This window comes from Myodes glareolus, chromosome 3 (assembly GCF_982192425.1).
Source record: "Myodes glareolus chromosome 3, mMyoGla1.1, whole genome shotgun sequence".
Taxonomy (NCBI): domain Eukaryota; kingdom Metazoa; phylum Chordata; class Mammalia; order Rodentia; family Cricetidae; genus Myodes; species Myodes glareolus.
The window spans coordinates 4,103,995-4,131,074 of record NC_142028.1 but is presented as its reverse complement, the minus strand read 5'-3'; the positions used below and the strand labels follow the sequence as shown (position 1 = coordinate 4,131,074).

General features: G+C 45.1%; 1 protein-coding gene across 1 annotated transcript in view; it reads right to left on the bottom strand.

Moving 5' to 3' along the window:
- Tmtc1 (transmembrane O-mannosyltransferase targeting cadherins 1) overlaps positions 1-27,080 on the bottom strand; it is a 204,997-nt gene that overhangs the window by 89,268 nt on the left and 88,649 nt on the right. The window contains exons 6-8 of the mRNA XM_087903940.1: positions 15,751-15,832; positions 15,169-15,272; positions 3,275-3,464 (exon numbers count right to left, since the gene is read on the bottom strand). Coding sequence (XP_087760066.1) covers positions 3,275-3,464; positions 15,169-15,272; positions 15,751-15,832 — 376 coding nt within the window. The remainder of the gene's footprint in view (positions 1-3,274; positions 3,465-15,168; positions 15,273-15,750; positions 15,833-27,080) is intronic.

Here is a 27,080-nt window from a genome sequence, read left to right as displayed (position 1 = left end):
GGCGCAGACCACTCGCTATTAAATGCCGTCTGCATCCTCCAGGCTCGCTGCTATTTTAATATCCACTGTATTGAAACACAATGTTTATCTCATCAGGTTTCGTAAGGGGCATTTTAGAACCCGGTGATCCACATGTCACAATAATATGATAGCCTATTATCTGAATGTGCAGAACGCAAAATAATTCCTAGCAATCTGGAGTCATGTCTAGTTCGACTGTATGGCTCTACAATAGAATAATTTTGTGCCGCAGGGTTGGCTAATTTCTGTTTCAAGGATAGAGCTGTGGCAGATCACATGAGCAGCAAAGCTTGAAATGTCTTGTTCCTTAAAACAGGAAAAAGCAACAGCAAGGTGTGCCTTCTTTGGTCTGTCTGTCTGTCTGTGGGGGCGTGTCCACTTGACTGCTCTGATGAATGTCCAGACGCAGATAACCCTTTCCAGCAGCAGATCTTACTCCAGTCCCGCCTCCTCAAGAATATGGGACCCTACTTAGAGGCGTGAGGGGGGACTCTCCGCGCCCCTGGTGCCTACTCTTTGAGGAGCAGAGAGATGAGGATTGTGATGTGAGCTAACGAGAAGCAAAGCAAGACTGAGAACTAACACTAAAGGAAGTCCCAGGAATGAAGGCAGTCGCCTCTTCAGGGGAGGGGTGCAGGGCTTCCTTCCCACAGGAGGTCCCCTCAAGCCCCCACTGCGGCACTGCTGCAGCTATGCCGTCCCCTCCCTAGGAGCCCGAGGGCGAGGCTTGCTTCCCAGGTCTCAGAGCTGCAGTCTGTGATTTGTCCTGATCTAGAGGAAACCATCTGCAGACTGGGGTGGAAACACGGACAGGTACAAACCTCTGACCTCTTCCAGAAAAGAAAAATAAAACCCTCCGAGGCCCATGCTCAGAGGAGGGGCAGACGGTTGGGACCTCTACTTCACCACCGATCTTTGTCACTGTGGGCCATCAGCCAGGTCAGGTGACCGCCTTTCCTGGTCCTCTTTTACCCACTTTTCCTTCTATAGGGATTCTGCAAGGCTACAGAAGTCATTAGCAGTCCTTAAAACCTCAAGGCGTGCTGTGACAGAAAGAGCCCAGATTAAACACATTCCTCCTGAAAACCACTGGGCAGCATTCCCCGCCACTCACGGAGCTATTTCAGAGGTCATAGGAAGGAAGTTATTAAGAGGAGACCCAGTGGGAAGAAGCCCCCTAAACACGGGGTGCTTTCTAAGATTGTAAAGTTTGTACAAGCCAGAAAGACAAGCCCAGGGCATGTTTATCCCACAAGTCTCCTGGGGTAAATTCCTTCATGGATGGCCTAGTCTTCCTGTCTGCTGTACAGACATACCCTCAGCAAGACTAACTCACCGTGTTAGAGCAAAATAATAACTTTAAATTTTATTATTAAGAAAATGATTTTACTTTAAATTTTGTTGTTAGAAAGAACTTGAGCCAATGATGAAAAAATTCTAGACTGCTCTCCACTCACAGAAGCTTGAATGTCTACAAGTACAGAGGAGAAGGGAGAAGAGGTAAGGGAAGATGGGGAGAGAAGAAAAGAGGAGGAGGGAGAGCAGAAGTAAGGAGGAGGGGAGGAGGGAGGAGAGAAGAATGAGAGAGACACAACACAGAATCAGCTCTACAGAACCCCTGCTGGGAACACAGACAGGGCAGCCAGTGCAGGGGGTGGGAGGGACAGTCTTTACAGGAAGTTAACAATGAAGCTGTTCCGTGAATCCACAATATGCTGAAGAGAGAGGAGCATATGTCACTGGCTGACTGGCTGGAATGTCTGGCCAGCAAACCCAGGGATCCTCCTGTCTCCACTTCCCTGGTGCCAATACAACAGGCGCATGCCACATCCACCCTGGAATCCAAGCCCCGGACTTCTTCACCGAAGGCACTGTGACAGCTGAGTCATCTCCCAGTCCTTTATTTTTTGAGAATACTGAGAGTTTTGGTCAGAATTTTAAAATTGTTTCTTTGTTTTGGTTTTGGTTTCTGTGTGGATCTCTGGGTATCTCTGCTGTGCCTGGCTGGTTTTGTGACAGCCAATGATTTGAACTAAAATTATAGAGAGATAACTCCCACTAGTGAACGTCTGCCCTCTGCTGCTGAACCTGCGTGCGTGGAAAGAATTCATTCAGACTTGCCCCAAACAAGCCTCATGTTCCACAGTTTCCATCGGCATATAATGGCCTAGCTGTCACTGGAAGACTTGGAGAGGCTTTTGGAGCAGCAATCTGCGGCTTCCTCAATCTCCTCCTTAAATCCTAACTGCCGGCCAGGCAGGACAACACTTGCCTGTAATCCCATGATTTAGGAATGCGGAGGTGTGTGTGTGTGTGTGTGTGTGTGGGGATCAAGAGCTCAAGGTCACCTGAAGACGCAAATGGAATTCAAGGTCAGCCTGAGCTGAGCGATTCTTGGTCTCAAAACACTGAACAAACAAAAATTCCAGCTGCTGCTGCTCTTCACAGTCAGCCACTTCCAGCCAGGAGACGTGGGAGTTTTTACCACCAAGTCTGGGAGGGTGAGAAGTATTCCATCAGTGTAGTGACAATTTCCCATCCATCAGTATTTTCTAGTTCCTTCTACCTTTGATCATCTTTTAAATGATTGAACTCAATAATTTTGTTCAGTTTTGTATTTTTTTCTGACTGCAGAAGAAACCATCAAATTTAATATAATTAAGTGGATATGGGATCTCAATCATACCTTAAACATTTGTAAGTATAATATTTATTAAGATTTCATTTATTATGACATTATATCAAATAAATTCCTTCAAATATTAGCCAACCATACCAGGAGGAAATTTTTATATTTACAAAGTATCTAGATGTAATCAAAGAAATTATACAGAGCTGGAAATATGGCTCAGTGGCTAAGAAAAACTGTTATTCTGTAAGAAGAGTGGAGTTTGGTCTCCAGCACCCTGTCAGCTAGCTCACAACTGCCTGCACTCCAGCTCCAGGGATCTGACACCTTCTGGCCACCACAAGCATCTATACACACGTGCTGTACACACATAGAGACACATACATGTACACATAAATAAAAATAAATCCTTTAAATAAAGATATGATAAAATCAAGATAGGCATGGTCTATTAACCCTGCTAAAGACTTTTAAATATGTATTACCTATTAGGAGAACTTAATTTGCAGAGCTCTGTGAGAAAGTAGCATGGGATTTTGACCCAGACCCCCACTGCAGAAAGGAGTGGCAGTGACTGGGATGATCTGTTTTCAACATGAGAATCCATTTGCTCTTAGAGATTACCTTGAAGGCTGCCATGCAGTGCAGGCTCAGTAAGGCCATCACCACTGCCAGCAGGATGGTAGCAAGGTTCCTCACATCCCATATGGTCTCCACCAGAGGGATACTGCCCACTTGCCAGTCGTAGCACAGGGTGATGGGTGCCAGCAGAAGCCACACATTGAAGGCCAGGAGGTAGGAATAGGTAAGGAACCTATGAAGAAAACAGTTGTGAAATAGAACGTCCCACATCTTGCAAATACTTGCTTACCACAGTTCTAGGAGAGAGCATTCTGGTCTGTTGTTGTGCTAGAGGAAGACAGAGAAGCACACCAAACTGTCTGCTAAATTAATCACCTGGGAATTTACCTCACAGTTTCTAGCCACCATGTTGGGTGCTGACTTCAACAGAAAGCAAACAAGACAAAGTTCCCATGAAAGATATTTAAATTTTTCACACAAGTAAATACACAAAACGTGGGGTAAATGCAACGAAGGAAACCCTGATGAAGGCAAACAGCAAACACACTCTTGCTTTGTGGGAAACCCTGCCTCTTGGAACGTCTCATCTAGTTATTGTCCAGAATCTTACAATACATCTTGATAGCAGAGTGATCCAGATTAAACTGTTTCAGAAAGTAAAGAATTTGTGTTAGGGTGATTAAATCTCTTATTCACAGTTGGTAGGGTAGGGGACGTGGGGGCAGGAAGACAATGGGTGCGTTCTTATCCCCACCTCCTGCCTAGGACAAGGCTCTAAGGTGTAGAAGATAGCATCCTTCTGGAACGTCTTCTCTGGGGTTAGAGGAAAGTAAGTTCACCCAAATTCACGGAGCCTGCACAGTCATTAAGCAGCATCCAGGGTCCTTGAAAACTTCAGGGCTCTCAGCACAGAAGGGATCCAGCCAAACCTTTGCACTAGGTTAGCAACAGACACAGGGCTTCTAGCTACAAACAGTCACATGCTGAGAGGATCTGACCATCCAGTCTCCATTAAAATGTTTGCCTGAGTAAGTGGATGGCTGAGCAGAGAATTTGATTTTTGTTCTAGTCAACACCTGACAGGCCTCTCTAAGCATCCCTGTGGACGGTTTATAAAGGGGGTTTAGGGTTGTGTCTGTGTGTCCCTTGAAAGAGCTCAGCAGGGAGTCCTTGGCACACAAGCACGACGACCCAAACTGGATCCCCAGAACTCACTTTAAAAAGCCAGGCATGGTGACAAGTTCCTGTAACACCAATGCTGGCCAGATGGAAACAGGACAATCCCCAGAGTTCTGTGGGCAGCTAGCAAAACCTACCTAGTGAGTTCTAGGCCAGTGAGAGACCCATCTCAATGGAGGTGGACAATGTTTCTGAGGTAGAAGGTGACCTGTGGCCTCCAAACACATTTATTCCTATACCCACAGGCACACACACACACACACACACACACACGTGCACACATATACACACATGCACAAGCATACGCATGCATGCACCCACACAAATGCCTTATTAAACAAACAAACAAACAAACACACCCAGAATTATCATTCTCTAGGCCCTAAGAGCCAGGCTTTAAACTCCAAACAACAAGGAAGGCCAAGTCACAATTTCAGATTTGCTTCAATATAACTGACCAGGCACAGAAGGGAAGCGAGGAAAACGGACCAGATGGTTGAGGAGTGCCCAAACTGACAACTGTGTGGGTGTTCACATACCACCTTCTCTCCTTTGGTGTGTGTCGGATATCTTTCATGATGGAAATCTTAAATGGAGGGGAGGTGATAGAGCTGCTCAAATATCTTATTTCCAGCTCCATTTGGCCCACAGGCTATTTGCTAACTCTGTGTAGGGTTTCTTATTTGAAGTCCATATGTTTGCTTTACCCTGCAAGTTCCCTTCCCTTGCTTGTTTTCTAGAACTGCAATGTTGTACCAACTAAAAGAAACTAAGATTCATTTTTTTAAGTTATAATCTTAATGGGAACAGAGTAAATCACAGATGAGAAGCCACTGATTTCCAGTTTGTATGGATTCTGATCATGCAGTTAGCAAACTCTTTAAGCGTTTTCCAAGATACGGACATAGCAGCGGAAAAATGTTTTGCAAATACAAGCAACAAAAAAGCCATTTGGACCCACTCCAAGGGCTAATTATCTTTTAGGGAGGGCTATTTGAGCTAACTGTGATCAACAATTACAAGATTTCTTTTTAACTCCTTCTCTGTGAATTACATTCAAACTGCTAAAATTTCAAAATGAAATATCCTGTGCGCCATGTCTGCTCTGCTGGGTTCCCGTTTTTTTTTAAAGCAAGAGCAAAAACAAAATGAATTATTTACCAAGTTTCTACTATAAATCCCATTAATGGAGGAATCCACAAAAATATCTTGCCAACCAAACAGAATGTACAACTAGAGAATTGGAAATTCAATGTAAACAATTTAATGATTCATTTTTATTAAGAACCCAGGAACAACTAAAGGAGAGTTTCACAGCCAGAAGTGGTGGTGCTTGTCTATAATCCCAGAACTTGAGAAACTGAGGCAGGAGGATCACTGTGACTTTAACACCAGCCTGCACTACTGTCATGGTTAGCCTTAATTTCCAATTGATGCAGTCTAGAGTCACCTGACAAGGAGAAGCCTGGACTGATTGCCTAGATCAGGTGGGTCTGTGGGCAGAACTATGAGGGACTGTCCTGACTACTGATTGGTCTAACAGGACCCAGCCCACTGCGAGCACCGGGCCAGCCAGGGCCAGAGTGAGAGGGCATGTCAAAACCACAAAATGACAGAAAGATGACATCACAGAAATATACACAAAGGATAAGCTTCTTGGGGAAAGAGCCCCCGCCAAACTGCCCCTACTGAAACTGTGTGGCTCTGGGGACCTAACTGTTTATTTTTGTGAGGAAAAAAGTTTGTGATTTAAAAACAGAATCACACAAGAATTGTGCCTTTGCCTCTGAGTGAACATTTCTGGTTTGTCTAGATAGAGGATGAACCCACCACTCTCCTTGTCTAGACAGAGGCCTATGCCTGGGACACAGGAACAAACCCAAACCACAAACATCAGTTCTTGCCTGTTTTACATAAAGAACGCTGCTGCTGGATCCATCCTCCTCGTCACATACGGAACTTCATCCATTCTCCCCGTTAAACAGCCTCCCTCCACCTGATGCACTGAACCCCAGTCTGGGCTGGCTTTGTCTTGACTGTTAAGGATAGTACCACCACGAACTGTTAACATTAGATAGTAATAACACCTAATCATTGGGCTGGCCCTGTGGGGCTTACCTGGACCCACAAGGTTTGGGGTTTAGGGTTGTGGGTTTGGGTCATCTTTTCTCCCCCTCTGTAGCAAATGCTTACTGCTAACCTTTCATTTCCTAAGAGCTCCGATCTTGCTTCAGCAGATTTCCCCGGGACACTATGCCCAGGAAGGACAAGGCTATGCAGACAACCTGCTCAATGTCATCTCTAGAACCTTCTGCAGGAACAACCTAAGAAAGCCTCTCCTACATTGTCTTTCTCGATTGACAAGAACTCTTCTCTTGAATTCAGTCAATATTAATTCACTCTCTGTGTGCCTTAGCTGCTGGAGATGATTAGCTCTCTACCAGGGTGTTAACAATGCACTGGTGGCAAGAACACGGCCATGGATTGTGTGGTTGAAGGATGGTATTTTAATACCAATTTCAATAGGAAGAAGCATGTATCTGAGCCGGGGGACAGCTGAGACCTAGATTCAATGTATACTGTGGGCTAACAAAGTGGATGAGGGTCTGTGAGGATCCTAGCAGGCTGAAGGGTTCTGTTCTCATGGTTTATGCAACTGAAGCTATTTACTAATGGTAGAATATCAGGGAAGAGTTTGTTTATTAAAAAGGTAGACCTCAACCTGAATAAAACAATTCTTTTAACTGTGTCACCCATCATCATTTTAAAAGCAAACAGCATCATGGGCCCTACCAGGCATGTCTGATAGGTATTCATATCTGATAGGCATTTTTGCAAGGCACACTGGAAACACTGTTTCCAGCCCTCGCGTGGTTGGGTAGGGTAAATAACAGCTTCCGGGGTAGGCAGAGGGGTCGGTCTCTGGAAGCTGACAGGAGCAGTGTGGCTCAATGAATACTGGACGCTGTTATAGAACCGCCAGCTATTGGGATGGCAGGTATCACAGACATGTATGTGGTAGTGAAAGACAGAAATAATGACAAGCGTATTGATAGTCTATCCGCAACACATTTCCAAACAGCACGGCATTAGCGAGGGACGAGGAGAGGGAGAGAGACTGGATGTGGGTGGTTATCAACAAAACAACCTGAGCCCTTCCACGAAGGCTGAAACTGGGTAACCTCCTTTGGCAAGGGAGCTTATCACCTTATCCCCCACGAGAGAGGTGTGCGCCCCACCGGCTTCCTCTTCCTCCACCACCCTGACAGAGCTGTTCCACTTGGCACCGCTAAAAAACACAATGCTCACAGCCCAGACCCAGCACTGCAAAGGCAGCAGGACCCACAGCCTCCCCATGGAGCGCAAAATCACAGTTCTCAGGAAGCCTCGGGATTGCAGGTTTGCTCTCAAGACAGCACAGACCAGGCTCATCCTTGGTGAAAGGCTGGATTCGGAGATGCTTAGATTGTTTATTTGTGTGCACCTGGGGCTGTATAATAAACTATCTAGAATGTGTTAGGAAGAGGAACAGAAAGGGGAGGAGATGGAGGAGATAAGTAAATAAAAAAGTAAAGCCAACGAAAGGGAAAAGCTGCTAACAGATTCTGTGTAGGATGGCAGCCTAAGCCATTTGTGCTGTGTGTCAACAGTACGGATCTGTTCCTTTGTCCCAAGATTTTGGTTAAATTCAGGAACAAATGCCTTTTATGAGTGTCTATGAAGACATTAGCATAAAAGGTTTATCCCCTACTCACATGATCGGCACAGACAGGAGACAGGGATGTCAAGGGTTTCCCTGATCATCTTTTCCTGATGGGAGGACAAGGGTCCATCCAGGGAAGCAGGAGACCCTAGCACCAGGAGAAACATCTGCAAACCTCCTTAAGCCTCAAAGAGGAAAGCCGAAGATGCTATTGTAGTTCCATGGCGATGGGCTTTCTGTAAGTGCTTGTGTAAGTGATTCTAAGGAACTTAAGACTGGGTCTCAGTCCTTAAGAATTTCCATCTTAGAACGGAACATGAGGTGCATGCCTTCAGTCCCAGCACTAGAAGGCAGAGACAGGTGGAGCTCTATGAGTTTGAAACCAGACTGGTCTACATAGCAAGTTCCAGGCCAGTCAGGGCTACATAGTGAAATCCCCATCTCAAAAATAAATATATAAATAAATAAATAAATAAATAATAAAAAAAATAAAAGCAAAAAAATTCCTATTTGTACAGTAAGTGGAAATGGGCTAACAGTCCACATTAAAGTGTATCTGAAAACAACGGGGTAGCCCTCAGGATCAGGAAGCCTCAAGAAAGGTCTTACAGAAGAAAGAGCGGTGGAAGAATGGAGGAGAGGGTGTTGCAGGACTGGGAAGGATAAATACAGATGACGCACAGAGGAGGCTGGGCTTCTGTGGAGAGAGACACACGGAGGGAAGCTGGCATCAGGAACACAGGTGGCAGAGCATAAGGCCACAATGAGGATGGTCTCACTGACGACTAAATGAATGATTTGAGGAGTTGCCTCCACTGAACTGATACATGAGCATATCTGTGGGGCATTTTCTTGATTGCTAATTGATGTAGGGGAGCCAAGTCCACTGTACATATACCATCCCTGGAAAAGCAGGTTCTGGGCTGTGTAAGGAAGTATGGTGAGCAAGTCAGGGGAAGCGAGTCACTCAGCAGCATCTCTCTAAGATGCACGCTTCGAGTTCCTGCTTCTAGTTCCTGCCTTGGCTTCCTCAGTGATGGACTGTAAACTATAAGATAAAGTAGATCATCCCTCCAACGTTGCTTTTGGTAAAGGTATTTTATCACAAGAACAGAGAAGCAAATTAGAATCCTACACAAGGAGAAGGAAACCACACCTATCAGATTTCCCTGCACTAGGGTCTAAGATGAGAGTTGTAGTATAGTCCACAGCAATGATGTACGGCTCTAAGGAACCGGGGCCTGTGTCAGCACCAGAGTCATCCTGGCCACTTATGTGCTTATACCTTAGACAAGTTTCCTTTTAGTTTTCTCATCACCATGGCAACTTTTTTGTCTCAGTTCAGTTAACTGGGAATCAGCTGAATCTACAGAGCACAGGGACTTTTCAAAGACAACATGCGGTAAGTAGCTACAGTCACCACAATGGAGAGAAATGGGACAGTCTCATCTCACAAGGGAGGAGCTTTTATACCTGCCTTAAAAGAGAAAATACTGGGGCTGGGAAATGGCTCAGCCGTTAAGAGTACTGGTTGCTCCTCAGAGGATCCTGGTTCAGTTCCCAGCATCCACATGGCAGCTCACACCTGTCTGTAACTCCAGTTCCAGGGGACCTGACACCTTCACACAGACACACCTACAGACAAAACACCAGTAAAAACAAAATACAAATAGATTTTAAAAATAAAATGCTAAAATGTTAAAAGAGAGAGAGAGAGAGAGAGAGAGAGAGAGAGAGAGAGAGGATACTTCTGAGATAGAAGCATAGGTAACTGTGAAAGCCATACCGTTTCACAGATCTAGTTCAGGAAGTGGCTTTGGACTGAACCCGGCCAGGAGAACCCTGTCTGTGGAAGCAAGCCCTGCTTTCCAGAGCGGCTGCAGGAGATAAGCTTACTGGAGGATGGGGTCATGTGATATCGCCCACAGGCTTGCACGTTTGCACACTTGGTTTCCTAGCCACAACTAGGAAGTTGTGGAATCCTGAAGAGGTGGGGCACTAGGGGTGAGCTTTGCCTCTCTCAGCCTGGCCGGGTTTCTGGTCTCTTCCTCTGCTCCCTATGCTCCCTAGAACAGTCAGCTACCACTTGCTCCCAGAACCGCGGATTAAGTTGCCCACCAAGCCTTCCTCTGAAAGCATGAGCTGAGATAACCGTTTCTTCCCTTAAGCTGTTTTGGTCAAGATTTTTGGTCTCAAAGTCACGAAAAGTAACTAACATGGCAGGAGTGGTTCCTTGAAAACTTAGACATCAGGGCTGGGGAGAGAGTGAGCCAGTAAAATGTTGGGGCAGGTGGGTGGCACATTCGTGTAATCCTAGTGCCAGAGAGGTAGAGCCAGGAAGACTCTTGGGGGTTGCTTACCAGTCCGCCTAGCCTAGCCTGCTGGTCCAAAACGAGTCAGTAAGAGGCCTTGCCTCAAGAAAACAAGATAGATAGCACCTGAAGAAAAACATCTGAAGGTCCCTCAGGCCTCCGCATGCACGGGCGCACGCTGGAACTTGGGAAGAACAAGAACGACTCAGCGAGTAAGCTCTGTCTGCCATGCAGGAACAGGTGTCTCAGTCCACCACACACCACTCTGAGGGCACCTTGATTCGGGACTTCCAGCCTGAAGAACGGGGAGGGGCTCATGTTTGCGACTCTAGTCACACAGTAGGAAGCACACTCTTCTGTCAGTCCCAGCAGACAAATGCCGACAGATTCTTCAGTGAGGGAGGCAGACAGAGCCAGTGACAAATTTGGAACCAGTCGAGACAGACTTCACAAAGGCAGCCACAGCACAGCTGAGTCAGGTGATCGGCAGGAGCAAGCTTAGCAAAAGCAGGAAACAAACACCAAGGAAGTTCGCTAGGGAAGCTTCAGCGCACCAGGAACAGTGTGTGCTCCCAGGTGGTGTGGTAGAGGAATGAACAGGTCTCTGTAGAGAAGCATGGACCCCTGGTGTCACCTGTCCCTGCAACACCCCCAGGGCATGCATATTTGAAGTCTGAAACTTGAGAACAGAAATACACTCTTTGAGATAAAGACAAATATAGCTAGGCATAGCGGTACATGCTTGTAATCCAGTACACGGGAGACTGAGGCAGGAGGATTGCTATGGGCTTGAATCTAGCCTGGGTGACAGAGACTCAGAAAGAAGGAAGAAGAGATAAAGGTACAGCTACTGGGATATGCTGGCCTTTCCTGGTTAGATGGGAAACACTGCTGGGGACGCACTATTAGACCTCGCTGAAAAATGATCTGTGCTTTGTAACTGGCAAGACTCAGCAACATTTGACCAAAGTTTTAAGTTTGCCAGGGATTCCACCACAGATTGTTGTCAATAGGTCACCAGCCAGAAGAAAAATATAACCAGTTTTTGGTGGCTGGGATGGTACAGCTAAGAAGGCCGTGAGCGGAGAACAAGGACCCTGAACCAGGCAGGTGCTGGGGTTTCCTGGAGGCAGAGGATGTGATAACATCCTCAGCTGGCGAGCTGAAGCAGCTCGCTCTCTCTCCAAGTCACATTCGTGTCTGTTCCATCTCTCCATCTTGGCTTAGGTGATCTTCGAAAGTCTTTGAAAATCCCTTAGGAGTACTTGTTTTGGCTCTGGTGCAGACCTCACCAGTGGATGAGTAGGCGAGTGACCCTCCTACCAGCTGAACTGCTTGCTGCCGCCCCCCCGGATTCTGATCCCCAGTACTCTCCTCACCTTATCATCCTCTTCAAGCCAGCCCTTCCTCAAACTCCAGCAGACCCCAGAGGCCCAGATACAATCCGCACTGTCAGAAGAACAGCACTCCTCCCCTGGGCTCCATATTCTGGTCTACATCTTCAGGGGAAGACTTCAGTTTTATCAGAGGCCCAGGCTGGATCTAGGGACCCAAGGACCCAAAACTGCAGTGGAGACACCCCACTGGACCTGAAGACTTGCCAGTCACCAGAACCCTTGGCCAAAAGACTAGAGAGGAAACAGAAAATAAAGGAACAAAATACTCATCCAACAAAGACATATGCAGCAATCAACACCTAGACCAATAATCATCCCAAATCCAGATGCCTAAATGCCAGTGTAAGAACACAATAATAGAATGGAAAATACAACACAACCAGAAACCAGCGATCATAGGATATCAAGACCTGAACATTCCAACACAGCTGAGGCACAAGAAAATGACTGTAAAAATCACTTTATAAAAATGATAGTGGCCCTTAAAGCGTAAATGAAAAATCCCCTCAAAGAAATCAAGGAAAAGACAAACAAAACACAGCAAGAAGCATATGTTTCATCCCTTTATCCTTGCTTAACTCATAAAGCAGGCTACATCTAACCGTGAAGCTGAGAGTGGTTGCCTCAATTCATAGACAGAAAGTTTGGTAGGAAATCTCCCCAAAGACAAACACCACTACCCTAAAGCTGAAGGGAAACCATCCCAAAATTAAAGGACATCATCTCAAAACTGAAAGGTGGGTATGGCAGTTGGTTTGAACAAGAATGGCCTCCATAGACTCCCAGATTTGATTGCTGAGTCACCAGGGAGTGGCACTATTAGGAGGTACGGCCTTGTTGAAGGATGTGTGTCAAAGGACAGAAGCTCAAACTGGGCCCAGTGGCTCACTCTTGCTTCCTGCTCTCTGCTCATCCAGATGTAGAACTCTTAGCTACTTCTCCAGCACCATGTCTGCCTGCACGCCACCATGCTTCCTACAACAACCTCCGAAACTGTAAGCAAGCCCCAGTTAAATGTTTTCCTTTATAAAAGCTGCTGTGGTCATGGTGTTTCTTCATGCCAATAATGATTCTAAGACAGTGGGTCCACCAAGCAGAAACAGGACCTGATGCCTTGTTTTCTCTTAGAGGTGGAAAACAGCTGTTTAAGAAGCCACAGACCAGAGCTGTTCATTCATGAACTGTCACATCTGGAAATACCCAGACAAAGAGCCTGGAGACACCAGCGGAGAGATGGATAGGGACAGGCAACGTCACCAGAGGGCTGAGTTTGAGATGATAACCTGACTGGTGATGTGGGAGTCCCCTCTGTGTGCTGTGAATACCACTGGTGAATAAAGAAACTGCCTTGGCCTGCTGATAGGGCAGAACTTAGGTAGGCAGGGAAAACTAAACAGCATGCTGGGAGAAAGGAGGCAGAGTCAAAGAGAAGCCATGTAGCCCCACCAGAGACAGATGCCAGAACTTTATCTGGTAAGCCACAGCCTCATGGTGATACACAGATGAATAGAAATGGGTTAAATTAATAGGTAAGTGTTAACCAATAAAAAGCTAGAGCTAATGGGCCAAGCAGTGATTTAATTAATATAATTTCTGTGTGATTATTTTGGGGCTGAGCAGCTGGGAACAAAACAAGAAGTGGCCTCCCTACAATAGACTGGACAGCATTTTGAAAATGTACAATACTAACAACATTACAAAGTTCTTATACTACTTGAGAGGCAAGCTAACATCAGGGATTTAGGAAATAGTACTCAAGACTATGAACAGAAACAGGTGTCAAAGTAATGAAAGCAATTTTGACAGAGTATTTATTATAAAAATTCCAGTCAGATGGGCAGATATGTTTTTTGAATGTGAAAATTAAAAGTCTACATGAGGGAAGAGGGGCAGGCTGTGTGTTTCAGAAGAACCCTGACTCGTACCAAGCTAATCCTCAGCACCAAGAGATAAAATACACAGGTAAAAATTCAAAACTGAAAAGAAGATCTCACAAAATTAATAAAAACTGTATAGGCAAAAAACAAGTAATGAAGTATGTTAATTAAAACATAGATGCCAAACTGATAGGACAGAGATTGCTGCTTGACAAAAAACTAACGCCAAAATCCTGTTATCTCTAAAAAATACAAATAAGCTCACCTATAAATCAGTTATACATCATGTTCAGTTTAAGATTTATCCTAAGTCAAGGCTGGTGTCACTTGTCTGTCATCCTAGCATTTAGGAGGTTTAGGCAGGAGGACCTAGAGCTCAGGGTCAACCAATATTATAGTGAGACCCATCCGAAAACAAAAAAAAATTATCATGCTTTATATTACAAAAATATATAAACCAAAATAGTAAAGATTACAACCACGAATTTATCATTAAAATGATTGGTGTGGACAATGGTCTGTATTCTGTCAATTATATTTCAAATAAACATTGATTGGCCAGTAGCTAGACAGGAAATATAGGTTGGACAACCAGACAGGAAGTAGAGGCAGGTCAATGAGAACAGGAGAATTCTGGGAAGAGGAAAGCTTTGTCTGCAGTTCCTGACCCAGCAACAGAAGTAAGATGTGATGGCCTCACTGAATAAGGTACCGAGCCACGTGGTTAGCATATACAAGAATAATGGGCTAGTGTAAGTTATAAGAGTTAATAAGAAACCTGAGCTAATGGGCCAATCAGTTCATAACTAATGTAGACCTCTGTGTGATTTCTTTGGGACTTAACGATTGCAGGAACCGGGTAGGACAGAAAACCTCAGACAACAAATGATATAACATTACAAGATACAGGAACATCCATCAAAACCGCTTGCTTCCTAACTCAGCATCTCTAGAACTTCTGAGGATATGTGAGGCACCATCAGTACCATCTTTGCAGATATTGCTCCTGTCCCTTTTTCGTTCTGTGACTCCCAGGATTTTAGGACGTGCCATGTAGCCCGTCTCTGCCCACGACTATGTGTTCTGCTCTGCAATGCTTGTGTTAAAAGTCACCCAGCAGGTATGTATATTACAGACAGTAGGCAGCTAATAAAATACTTGTCGAATAAACAAATATATGCCAGTGAGAATCATAGCCACAACCCTGCCCTGACAGTCACACAGGTTGAAAAGAATTCCAAAGAGATGAATAGTGTTTCCCTTCCTACCCTCGTACTGGCTAGTTCATGATCATCATTTCCTCGAAATGCATAGCTGGCATTTGATTTAATATTACTGGACAGGGCCCAATATGTATGAACTCATTGTAGTGAGACCAGTTATTTTGTACAAGTGATTTATGGCAGTAAAAATGTCCAACCAAACTGCTAAGTACCAAATAAAGTTTTCGTAACCAATATCCACTGACCTTGTAAGGAGGTAAGGTGAAAACGAAGCTGGGTTGTCCTGCTCGGAGAAGAGGGGCATAGTCCCTCCCATTATCCACAGGCGGAAATACAAAATGACAGTCACCTTGGAGGAAGGAGAAGACCTGATGAAATATTCACCCATGTCTCTTCCATCTTTGTACGTGCATTCTGATCCTCTATCAAGAAACAGAGTCAACTGTTCCCTCCTCTTACAGCTGACAGATAAGCCTGCCTGGGTAATCCTGGCCCCAAGTCACGCCATGGGAAACCATGCAACTGGACCTGGACAAGCAGCAGGGAGCTATATCTATGTCTCTGGATACCAGGCCTGGATACTGTGTCCAGTAGTAGACAACGGATACATCCAGGTCACTTTGAAAACACTTTAAAGGAACTTTAATACCCTGTGTCGTTAATGCTATGCCATCAGGTTCCTGTGTATGCTTACACACACCTTTGCTTGAAAGTAACATTCACCACCTATAAACCTTCCTTGAGAGATGTGTTGATAGTGAGTTTATTAAGTAACCTGAAGCAGCTGAGTTGGGACTAAGTGAAAACATTCTTACTTATATACTTACATAACTGATGACCAAAATGGCCCGTTTTAAAAACGGTCTCAGGGTAAGCAGGAAATTTCCGTTGCCGCTTCCTGTCAGACACCTGAAACAGGAAAGGAGAGGTGAATGTCTAAGAGTAACCGTCTACAGCCCAGTGTTCCTCTCTGTGAAGACACCAAGAGCCTGGCTTTGGAGCCAGGGCATGTGGGTTTCAACATCCCATTCTGCCACCCGCAGCTTGGGAAGTGGGAACGGCTTCCTTCGTTCCTGTGCACATCTATTTTGCTCATTTAAAGGGTAACAATATCTACTTTGTGGGAACATTGAAGGGAATAAGTGAGATAATAAACACAACAGCGTTGTTAGCTATAAATGTTTCCATTTGCCCGGATTAACCTACACACTCTGATAACACGAGTTCACATTTACCTGCTTTATATAATCTGAGGGGCACAATGTCTTCAGCCCACAAACTGTCTCACAATTGCCCTGTCCCTGAAGAACAAGGATGGCAAGATAGTGTGAAGCAAAACGCACTGCGCCTCTAGGGTGGATCAAAGATCTCTCACACACACTGAGGAATTTTCTCACACGCTCACCGTCCTCTGTCCTAGGAAACAAATCAGAGTGCAAGAATGCCAGCTCCAGCGGGGCAGAGATTAACGGGGACCCTGCATCTGCCACGGAGCCGGGACGAAGGCTAACAAGCCCCCTGTGAGAACATAAAGGGTCCGCATTATCCTCCATGCATGCTTGCACACTTTAGTCAAAGAGAGAAAAGACGTTGAACTAAACCACATAATCCCTCTGGCATCTCCCTCCTCCTTATTTTCCCTAGCCCTTTTCATTTAGTTTTCACTCCCTTTAATCTGCTTCTTCCCTCAAAGGATTTCTCTCTTAAAATTTGCATTTGAATGAGAGCTCTTCACTGGAGAGAGCCTTTGGTCCAGCCAGGGCCTCTTCAGTAAAACCCAGGTGGGCTGTATCCTGCAGAGACTGGTCCACCTGGAGTCTGCTGGCTGAAGATGTGTGGCCCCTGCCTGTAGTGTATGTACCAAGTGTTTCGGAGCTGCAGGAAGAGACGGCTTTACTCAAAGGCAGGTTTCTTCCTGTGTTCCCTTTCTCCTCTTTCTGGCTCATAAGAATCTCTAGAAGTGATGCCTGCTCAGAACTGGCTGTCCAAGCACTTGGTGGTTAGAGAAAATTAGCAGGGTAAAGCCACCAAATAAAGTTTACTGTTAACAAGTTCCGGATAGGTCCATCTTCCAGAGTTGCTGAGTCCTTTCTTCCCTTCAGAGACCGCAGCAGAGTTTGGCAATGAGGCCAGGCCAGGGACAGCTGGAGAGTCTGGAATGGCACAGGTGTGTGTGTGTGTGTGTGTGTGTGTGTGTGTGTGTGTGTGTATGTGTGTGTACACACATGTGTGCGTACGCCTCTTTTTGTGTCTGGACGTTTTACTGAGGCAGTCCTTAGCTTTTGTGTTCGGGCACCTGGGCCTATGATTCTCACAGCAGTTGTACAAAAAGACACATCCTCTGGGCGCACCTCCTGGTGGTTGTTGTTTTTTAGGTAAATTAAACCAAGACCAGTCTTTGGCACTTCTGTTTCTCCAAGGAAGCAGAATACCTCTCAGTAGCTAGGTAAAGGACGCAGACAGGGGCCAGGAAAGGGTGCTGAGGGGGGCAAGGGCAGGAATGTGTCTGAACTTTCCAGGTAGCTGCTCTTAGAGACTTCATTTCTCAAACCCCACTCTGCGACTTGTTTAGTACTGGAAAAATTACAATTGGCTTTCCTTTCTACAGAACAAGCCACACAATTTGGGGTTTTTCTTGAGGTTACACTTAGACAAAGCTGTCATGTATCATTTCTGACGGTTTGCTAGGATGGCTATTTTAGTAACTGTATTTATAACGTGTCTTCTAGTCCAAAGATTCTTGGTGAGATTCTATTTCCACAAGAAGTTGGGCAAAGGGTACCAGATAATTTACTCTGTAACATCCTAAGGTCACACAAGCCTGAAATGGTACAGAGATTTTTGGTGGAAAAAAAAAAGTTGCCAAGATTTCTATTTTAGGATGTGGGTCCACAGTAATCGACAAAGTGAGACACACGGCACAGTGCCCTTTCTGGGGATGCTCTAGGTAGGTGGGGGTGTGCCCTGGGCTCTGTTCCCTAGGTCTCCTCCTCCACTCCACCCCAGAGCCAGATAGTGGGATTTTCCTCCTTGATTCATTTCTTACAGCCTATGGAACAGACCTGAACAACGACCAAGAATAATAGCGTTAGTAAAAATAGCATAACAACTAGCAGTACATGTCAGACATGCATTTTAATTTAAATATGACAGCTTATCTAGCATTTAGAATAATTCCACAAGACCAAAAAATTGGAAGTGATTATTTTTAAATCTGATTTCTCAGCTATTAATTATTTCAATCATAAGAAAAACACACTACTAGCAACACTTTATTTATATTTACTTTTTGGTGTTTGTTTATTTTTGAGACAGGGGGTCACTAAATTGTCTATTGTGCTGGTACTCAGCAGGTAGCCCAGGCTGGCCTCAAACTCATGGCACTCCGTCTACCCTAGACTCCATTACCCCAAGTACAGATGTGGGCCACCAAGCCTGACTACGAACACTTAAATTTAACAAATTCTTCATGGAATTTGCACATCCCTACAAAGCTACAGAAAGTTCCAATGACAACGAATCCCAAGCCCCTGTGAAGGCGCTTCTGTCCCTTTGTGGTCATGACTCACAAGACCACAGGCTCCTCACTGCCAACCCTGTTCTTGGCCACTGATTTCTCCTCATAACGAGAATCAGGATTAGACCCCAACTCTCTCTCTTACTACAGAATACCTTCACAGTAGTCCTGAACATACCAACAGGTCTGCCCCACCCTGAAGGCAGTCTCCTTCCCAGGCTTCACAAGTGCTATCTGAATAGGTTTTCTTTTACACACACACATCAAGAAGACCAACAAAGCGCAGCCATCTAGGCAGAGCTCTAAGGCCCCTCCCTCTCCACCTCTCCACCTCATCTCTCGTGCTTTCCTTATTCTAGGCAGCAGACTGGCGTATACAACGTGTAATTTGGGATGCGGGCAGCAGGGTGGAGGACGGCACCGCCTGGATAGCATTGTTTCCTTTCTTGTAGATCCTGACGGCTGCAATGGACATTAGACTAGACTGCCCAGCTCTTCTTGGGATCTGTACACCACATAATTTCTGTCTAAGTGTCGGCTCCAGACAGCGAAACCACCCGCAAACTGTCACTACTTGGCAGCACACCAATCACACACAGCTACCAGAAATCCCTCTAGGACACCAACCACACTAACAAAATTTCCTTTTTTTTGCACTCAAAACAATAAAGGATATTGGTAAAGAATCATATGCTGTGAGAGGAGAAAGAAGTTAAATTCAGATCTTTTGGAATAAAAATCCCAAAAGTCTTCTCTTTGAAAGACATGAAAACGTTCTCACTTTGCTGAAATACAGCAAAGACACAGCTCACAGTAAAAATGGTTATAAACTAACTGCATACCAAAGGAAGTTAGACTCTTCTTTAGTGCCCGTCCTTGGAGCCCAGAAGTTCCTCCTTTATGCTAGGCAGCAAAGGCTCTCCACAGAGAGTCAGGTTTGGGTGCTGCCCTTGCCAGACCCATGATTCTGATGGGAGACGAAGCTGTTCTGGGAACCTTTCCTGAGATTCTCACACAGAATGGTGGAAATGAGACTGCAGACCCCAGGGAAGCACGGCTTTCTGTGCTTTCAACCGTTCTGAATAAGAACATTTGGGTAGTTTTACAGTTTTGTAGGGCTCAGGCGGAACAAATATGAAGCCCTGAATTCAATTTCTAAAATATGTAATCAAAAGCTGAGAACAGCTGTGCTTGCATGTAATCCCAGGTCTGGGGTGTCAGAGATAGAAGGTTCTGGGGCTTGTTAGCCAGGGAGTCTATCCAAATAGACTCCAGGTTCAGTGAGAGACCCTGACTCAAAAGATAAGGTAGAGGACAGCTGAAGAAGACACATTATATCTACATCTGTACACACACACACACACATGCACACACACGCATGCGCGCACACACATACACACATGCATGCACACACATGCACATACATACACGCACACACATGCACACACACACATGTGCACATGTACACACATGTATGCGCCAAGAAATGTAAACTGATTTGCAGAAAGTCATGCTTCTTCATGTCAAAGGCCAATGGAATTGGACTTCATTAATTTAATCAGAAGATCCATTTTATACTCCCTCCATGATTAATTTCGGCAGCATCCCTGGTTTTTAATTCTTTCTCCAAAGAGTGTTAAAATTCTGCTTTTGTGCTGACAGTCTTGTCTTTCAGCCACAGTCCCACAAGTGCACGTGACAGGTGTCAGTCATGGTACTGAGAGCTCCCATCTCCTTCCCATATTAGCCCTGCTGTGACAGATACAAGGGCTGCTCTTGCTAAAAAAGCGTGGACCTTTCACTTGGGCCTGCAGACACCCAACACATAGCTTAAACAGGTCAAAGTCTGACTTCTCTGCCCTCTTCCCAATCTGTAACTTTGCTTCCTTAAATGTTAGAAATTCAGCTCTGAACATAGACACATTAATCATGCAAGGAGCGTCTGTTATAGACACAAAACTACAGTGCTCACCCCAAAGTGAATAAGAGACGATTTATTCTGAAAGACAACTATGTGTGGCCTTAGTCACACATGTCTTAACTCCAAATATTGTGTTCCGACATGTAACAGTTTAATGAAGGTGTCGTCATTGTCATTGTCATTGTTGTTGTTGCTGTTTGGTTTTTCGAGATAAGGTTTCTCTGTGTAGCTTTGGAGCCTGTCCTGGAACTCACTCTGTAGACCAGGCTGCCCTTGAACTCACAGAGATCCACCTGCCTCTGCTCCTGAGTGCTGGAATTAAAGGTGTGTGTCACCACCACCTGGCTCTAATTAATTTTTTTTATAGTAACAGAGCAAAGAAAGTCCTAAGTCAGGGCACTTTTCAAGGACATTGGTGGGAAACCCAGGTAGGCAAATTAGAGCACAGTGGGGACTCTCTGCCGCCATCTCGGATGCTGTCGGACAGTGTGCTTAGCCTCAGTTGGTGGGGACATCTCTGCTGCCATCCTTGGATGCTGTCGGACAGTGTGCTTAGCCTCAGTTGGTGGGGACATCTCTGCTGCCATCTCGGATGCTGTCGGACAGTGTGCTTAGCCTTAGTTGGTGGGGACATCTCTGCTGCCATCTCAGATGCTGTCGGACAGTGTACTTAGCCTTAGTTGGTGGTCTACACCAGTGTTCTGTTGGACACTGCGAAAAGGATTTATCCAATAGCGACAAGTGACTCCTGACTCTGCCCTTCTTCCCATCACCTGTGGCCATCCCTGCCTACACTTTCTGCCTGGCTACTGGCCTGATATAGATATGAATAATTTGCATTGGTATGGATTTTAAGGTCAATTTTGTTATATGTATATGTATTTATGATATGGATTAAGGTATTGTGATTGTGTAGTTCATTTAAAAATGTAATATATACTTAGGAAATACAGGTTGTTAATGGATAATCATCAGTAGTGAAGCTTGTAGTCATGTTAGTTAGATTTTCTAGATATATAGAGATATATTTCAGTTAATAGGCATTCTTCATATCTTTCAAAGACTACAGAATACGGCATTTTAAATGTTTTAATAACTTAGGGTTTTTCATGACAATGAGACACGTCTGCTCCTGGCAGCACCAGCTACTTCAAGAGGAAGATGGGCATTGAAGAGGCTCCTTATGGAGTTGGTTAGTCATTTGGGCAAGAAAACTGCTCTTGCCTGGACTGTTTCATAAACTGGACACAAAGAACCTGCAAAGAGAGGACTGCTGAACTTGCCTAAAGGTAAGATGATCCTTCGGGGTTCCTATTTCATGAAAGAGTTTGCGAGACATTCTGCAGGACACAGAAGAAAATGACTGAACTGTCTTTGAAATTTCCTGCTTCATGAAAAAGTCTGCTGGATACTATGGGCCTGTAGGCTGAAGATGGATGCCCCAACGGTACAGAGGAACTTTGGGTGACTATCCAGGCAATGAGATGTCTCTGTCATTTCTAGAGTTTTGGAAGTTTGCTTATTTCTTGTTTGTTTAGGTAATATTATATCCTTCTGGAGTCTTTGATGGAGTTGAAGAATAGATAGATAGCTATTATTTTCCTTAGTTATGATAAAAGATAAAGTAGATATAAATATTGTAACTAATTCTTGCTTGATAACTGTTTTGGTATATGTAATTTTACTATGTTAAAGTGAAATCCTTTCCTTTTTGTTTAAACAGAAAAATGGGAAATGGTATAGGAGGGTCTTCTTTCTATGTGTTGCTTTTATTTGTCGAATAAAGAAAACTGTCTTGGTCTTTTGATAGGACAGCAGCTTAGATAGGTGGAATAGACAGAACAGAATGCTGGGAGAAAGGAAGCAGAGAGGGAGAGAGTCGCCTGCCATGAAGCTGCCAGGTCAGATATGCTGAAACTTTCCCGGTAAGCCACGACCTCGTGGTGACATACAGATTATTAGAAATGGATTAATTAAGATGTGAGAGTTAGCCAATATGAGGCTAGAAATAATGGGCCAGGCAGTGTTTAATTGAATATAATTTGTGTGTTGTTATAAGCTAGCCGGGCAGCCAGAAGCCGGGTGGGAACACAGCCCACTCCTTTTACTACATTGGCCAATCAGTGTTTTATTAAACCAATTCAACTGATAAATCTTCACAGCATGCAAGAAGATTATCCCACAGCATTCCCCCTTTTTGTCTAACTAGAAAGAGGGTTTTAATTTTAACATAGTAAGATTATATACAATAAAACAGTTATCAAGTAAGCATTACAGTTACAATATCTAGTCTATCTGTATTTGGCAAAATTAGAGAAAATATTCTATTATCTTTCTTATCTTTGTGAATCCAAAGTTTTATGCCTAATGTATCTTTTATCAAAACTATAACTATCTAGTCTTCAACTCCATCAAAGACTCTAGAAGGGTAAAAATGTTACCTAATGACAGGAACCTCAGGCTGCCTGGACAGTCACCCAAAGCTCCTCTGCAATGTTGGGGCATCCTACTCTGGCCTACAGGCCTATCATGTCTGACAGACTTTCCTGTGAAACTGGGAATTTTAAAGGACTGTCCTACAGACAGACATGCAGACAAACACAGACACACATAAATAAAATAAATCTTGAAAATGAAGCATGGTTTGAGAAAAGGTCTATGTGTGTATTTGTCGAAGAACACTTATGTGTCAAGGAGCTTGTTGCTGTCCATCCTAATTGGCCCCTGAGAGATCTGCCAGAACAGAGACCCCCACTCAGATGATGGATGCAAACCACACGAACAGAACAGAGTGCCATGACAGACAGTCCGATGCCTCTCACTGGCACCACATACTCTCTTCTCTCACCATGCACTGTCCTCTCTCGCCTTGAACTCTGTTCCCCTTGTTTCCACCTGACAACACTTGTGGCATACCAGCTGTGTTGAGGGATCTGTGCAATGAGATCACAGTAACTTGCATATACATACTACCTTGTGGACAAACCTTAGCACCAAGAAAAACACCCAAAGATATCCAGCAATGCTCTAATATTTTCTGAACCTTACTAGGAAACTTGGACTGGATACAACTAAGCTAGTGAGAAGGAGTGTTCAATAGTAGCACTGTCTGGGGAAAACAGCAAAGTACACTTTAGGTTACCCTTTAGGGACTGCCTACTGTAGTTTAATAAATAAAGCTTGCCTGAAGATCAGAGAGTAAAACAGCCACTCTGGAAGCCTTCCAGACCAGGCAGTGGTGACACACACCTTTAATCCCAGTAGCCACACTAGTTTGCCATAGAAACCAGGCTGTAGTGTTGCACACCTTTAATTCCAGTACTAGAGAGGAATATAAGATAGGAGGAGACAGCTCTCAGACACAGTCTCATTCTGAGATTCCTGGAGGCAGGATCGCTATTTCAGACTGAGGTAGAGGTGAGAGCCAGTGGCTGGCTGTTTAGCTTTTCTGGTCTTCAGGTTGAATCCTAATATCTCTCTCTGGGTTTTTATTAATTGAGCTATAGCCTACGGTGTATTCTAAATTAATATATGTGACCCCGATCATGTCCCTACAAGATGGACACTGTTAATATTTCCCTTTTGCATGAGGGGAAATTGTGGCACTAATGGCCCAGCATTTTGCCCTAAGGTCTGACAGGAAGTTAGAGCTGGAGGCAGAACACAAACCCAGCTGTGCCTTTGCTGCGCACATTCTTCTCCGTTTCCAATCACTGTCAGCAAAACTGTCTCCATCGTCCTGTGGTGCCTGAAGTTGGGATACATTCCTCTGGATTACAACTGTATCAGGTACACACGCTGAGACAGATTCAAGCTCAGAGTACCAAGACATGCCTGATCAACTCAGGAAATGAAGGGAACTCCAAATACAACTTCATCGCCATGAAAAATGACAAGTTACTCACATAACGGTATTCAGTTTGACAGGAAATGCTCCAGGAACAGAGCCAGGCCCTACAAGTATTACATGAGAGGAATAAATGCATAATCTAACATTTAAATAACAGCTAATGTTTGCTGAGCACACAGCAGGGTTGGAAACTGCTCCAGACATGACAACTCTTTATCCTCATTCATATAATTAGGAATCAAGTGGCACTAGGGAAACTGAGGCATTAAAAAGTGAGCCAGTCACCAACAGAACCAGGATGTGAATCTGTGCATCTGCTCCAAGCCACCCCGGCTTACTCTCCTGAAGGGCCACGGTGTGCTCTCCGCCCTGCCCCAGGAAGGCAGCACAGGATGAAGAGCTATAGATCAGAGAAGGAGCTGACAAGATCTGGGAAAGGGAAAGAAGTCACAATCAAGAGGTGATGTCTGCCTGGGATGGAGATACTGAAGATGTGAGTATAGACGGTGAGGGGCCACGAGAGGTCCCTGGGCCACAGTTCAGGGCTGAGGAGACGGCGAGGGGCCACGAGAGGTCCCTGGGCCACAGTTCAGGGCTGAGGGGATGGCGAGGGGCCACGAGAAGTCCCTGGGCCACAGTTCAGGGCTGAGGGGACAGTGAGGGGCCACGAGAAGTCCCTGGGCCACAGTTAAGGGCTGAGGGGACGGTGAGGGGCCACAAGAAGTCCCTGGGTCACAGTTCAGGGCTGAGGATTGTTGTGTGATATTTTGTCTGTGGTCTGACAGTTTGTCTGGGGAGATCAGAGGGTGGAGCTAGCCCCTAGTTAACAATAGACACTAGGCAGTGGTGTCACACACCTTCAATCCCAGCACTTGGGAAGCGGAGACAGGAAGGGATAAGGTGGGGTGCATATAGGACCTCAGCCCTTTTGGATGGAAGAAGGAGACAGGGAGGAAGCAACTGAAGGCTGCTCCTGGTTCTCTCATCTTCCAGGTTATCCCCAATATTTGACTCCTTCTTTTTTTTTTATTGTTAAGACTAATGAGGATCACACTTCAGAGGGTGAGCAACAGCAAGCTTCCTGCTAGCTCAGAAGGCAACAGCACTCGGTACAGTCCTGAAAGGGTCTCAAAGCTGAGCCTAAAATCACCATAGAAGAATGCCAGGATGGAGATTCAAGCCCCGAAAGTGAGATAGGAGTGATATACCACACATGATGGGTGCCGATTCTGGCTCCATTCTGTTCAGCTTCCTTTGAGGCAAGATGAATTTGTCTGAAGTTTCTTGCCTCCTAGGCCTGTCTAGTCCTTGACTGGTTCACCTGAGCATGGCGCCATTCAGAACCCACGGCAGGTTAGAGAATAATCTCATCCACTGCTTCCCCATGTACCTGAGGCCTGTGGTTGCCAGGAGTTTACACAACCAGCACACTGGCTCTGCCAAATACACCGCTGGTGGACGAGGTCACTGTTCCCATCAGGGCTGTGATGTCTTGTTCATTTGTTGTGTCCGTACAGAGGAAGGTTAAGCTGTCTTTGTTTTTCTCCAGCCCACTTTTAACGGTTAACCTTTGTCTGGGGTCTGTGCTACAGATCCAGTCTGTTTACATTTAAGGTAGAGAAAGGAGAAAGTCTCAACTGACCATTACCAAGCCACGTTTTACAGGTGTGCTTTTGGTTAGAGCCCCTCTGAGCCCTCCTTAGAATAACCTAACGCTGGGCAGCAAACTCAAAGCCTCTCACATGCCCTGGCTTCATGTGTTGACTTCACCAGCAGGCCAAGCAGGATATTTGGCAGCCTGGGCTTCCCTGAGCAATACGTGCCCTTGTTACATGTGATCTACATGTTCTGTAGAAACACAGATGTCTTGAGAAGCCCACACTACCTTCAGAAGGTATCAATGTGAAATTAGCCAGCTTAATCCCACCCCAGTCCCAATTTAATGGGCAAATACAGAAAGAATTTGTTATCTGTGGAGGTTTGTCGTTTGCAGCCTTCCTAGAAGGAGAGAGAAACAAAATAAAGTGTTTTCCCAGAAGCTAAAGATTTGATTCGTTTTCACAGTGTTCTGTGAATTCATCGTGAACACACAGGACACGCATTGAACAGTCTGTACACATGCAAGGATGCTGGCTGTGGAGGAGCAACTGAGGTAGTCCAAGCTTGTTCATCGATTTGTACTCAGATGCCTGCCGACCTTTGTTAAGGAAGGGGAACCTTTTCCTAATGCACTCAAAAAAGCAAAAGGGGCCGTGGACATAAAACGTCATCGGGCCCCCACGCCTCATGCCTGCAGCTTGTTCCTTCAAGAAGAAATTCCTATGTACAGCAATAGTCACGATCTCTTATTGGTTAATACTCCTGCTGTGGTAATGACTTTTGCAGAGTCTTGTTTAGTCTAATGCTTCCGTACCCCTGGTCACAGCTTCCATCTGCTCGCTGGCCTAGTCCCACACGCTGCTGACTTTCCAGCCACTGGGCCACGGGTAAAGTTACCCAGCAACAAATAGCACTGTTTCTTCCTCCAGCAGAGGTGTTTCCCGGACAAATTCAGTTCAATGTTTTCTCTTTTCATTACCTTTGCTTTTGTATTTTGGGACAGGATCTCTCTTTGATATAGGTCTGGCTGTCCTGGAGCTCACTGTGTAGACCAGACTAACCTTGAAGTCATAGAGATCCACCTGCTTCTGCCTTCTGGGTACTGAGATTAGAGGCGTGAACCACGACACCCAGTCAGATCGGGGCTTGCTATGGCAGCATGTACTGCAGCACGCTGAAGTTTTAATCCCTCATCATTTAAGTTGCTACTCTGCCTCTATAAACACCACTGATTGCAAGGTCTGACATTAACAAAATGTATTCTCCCGAT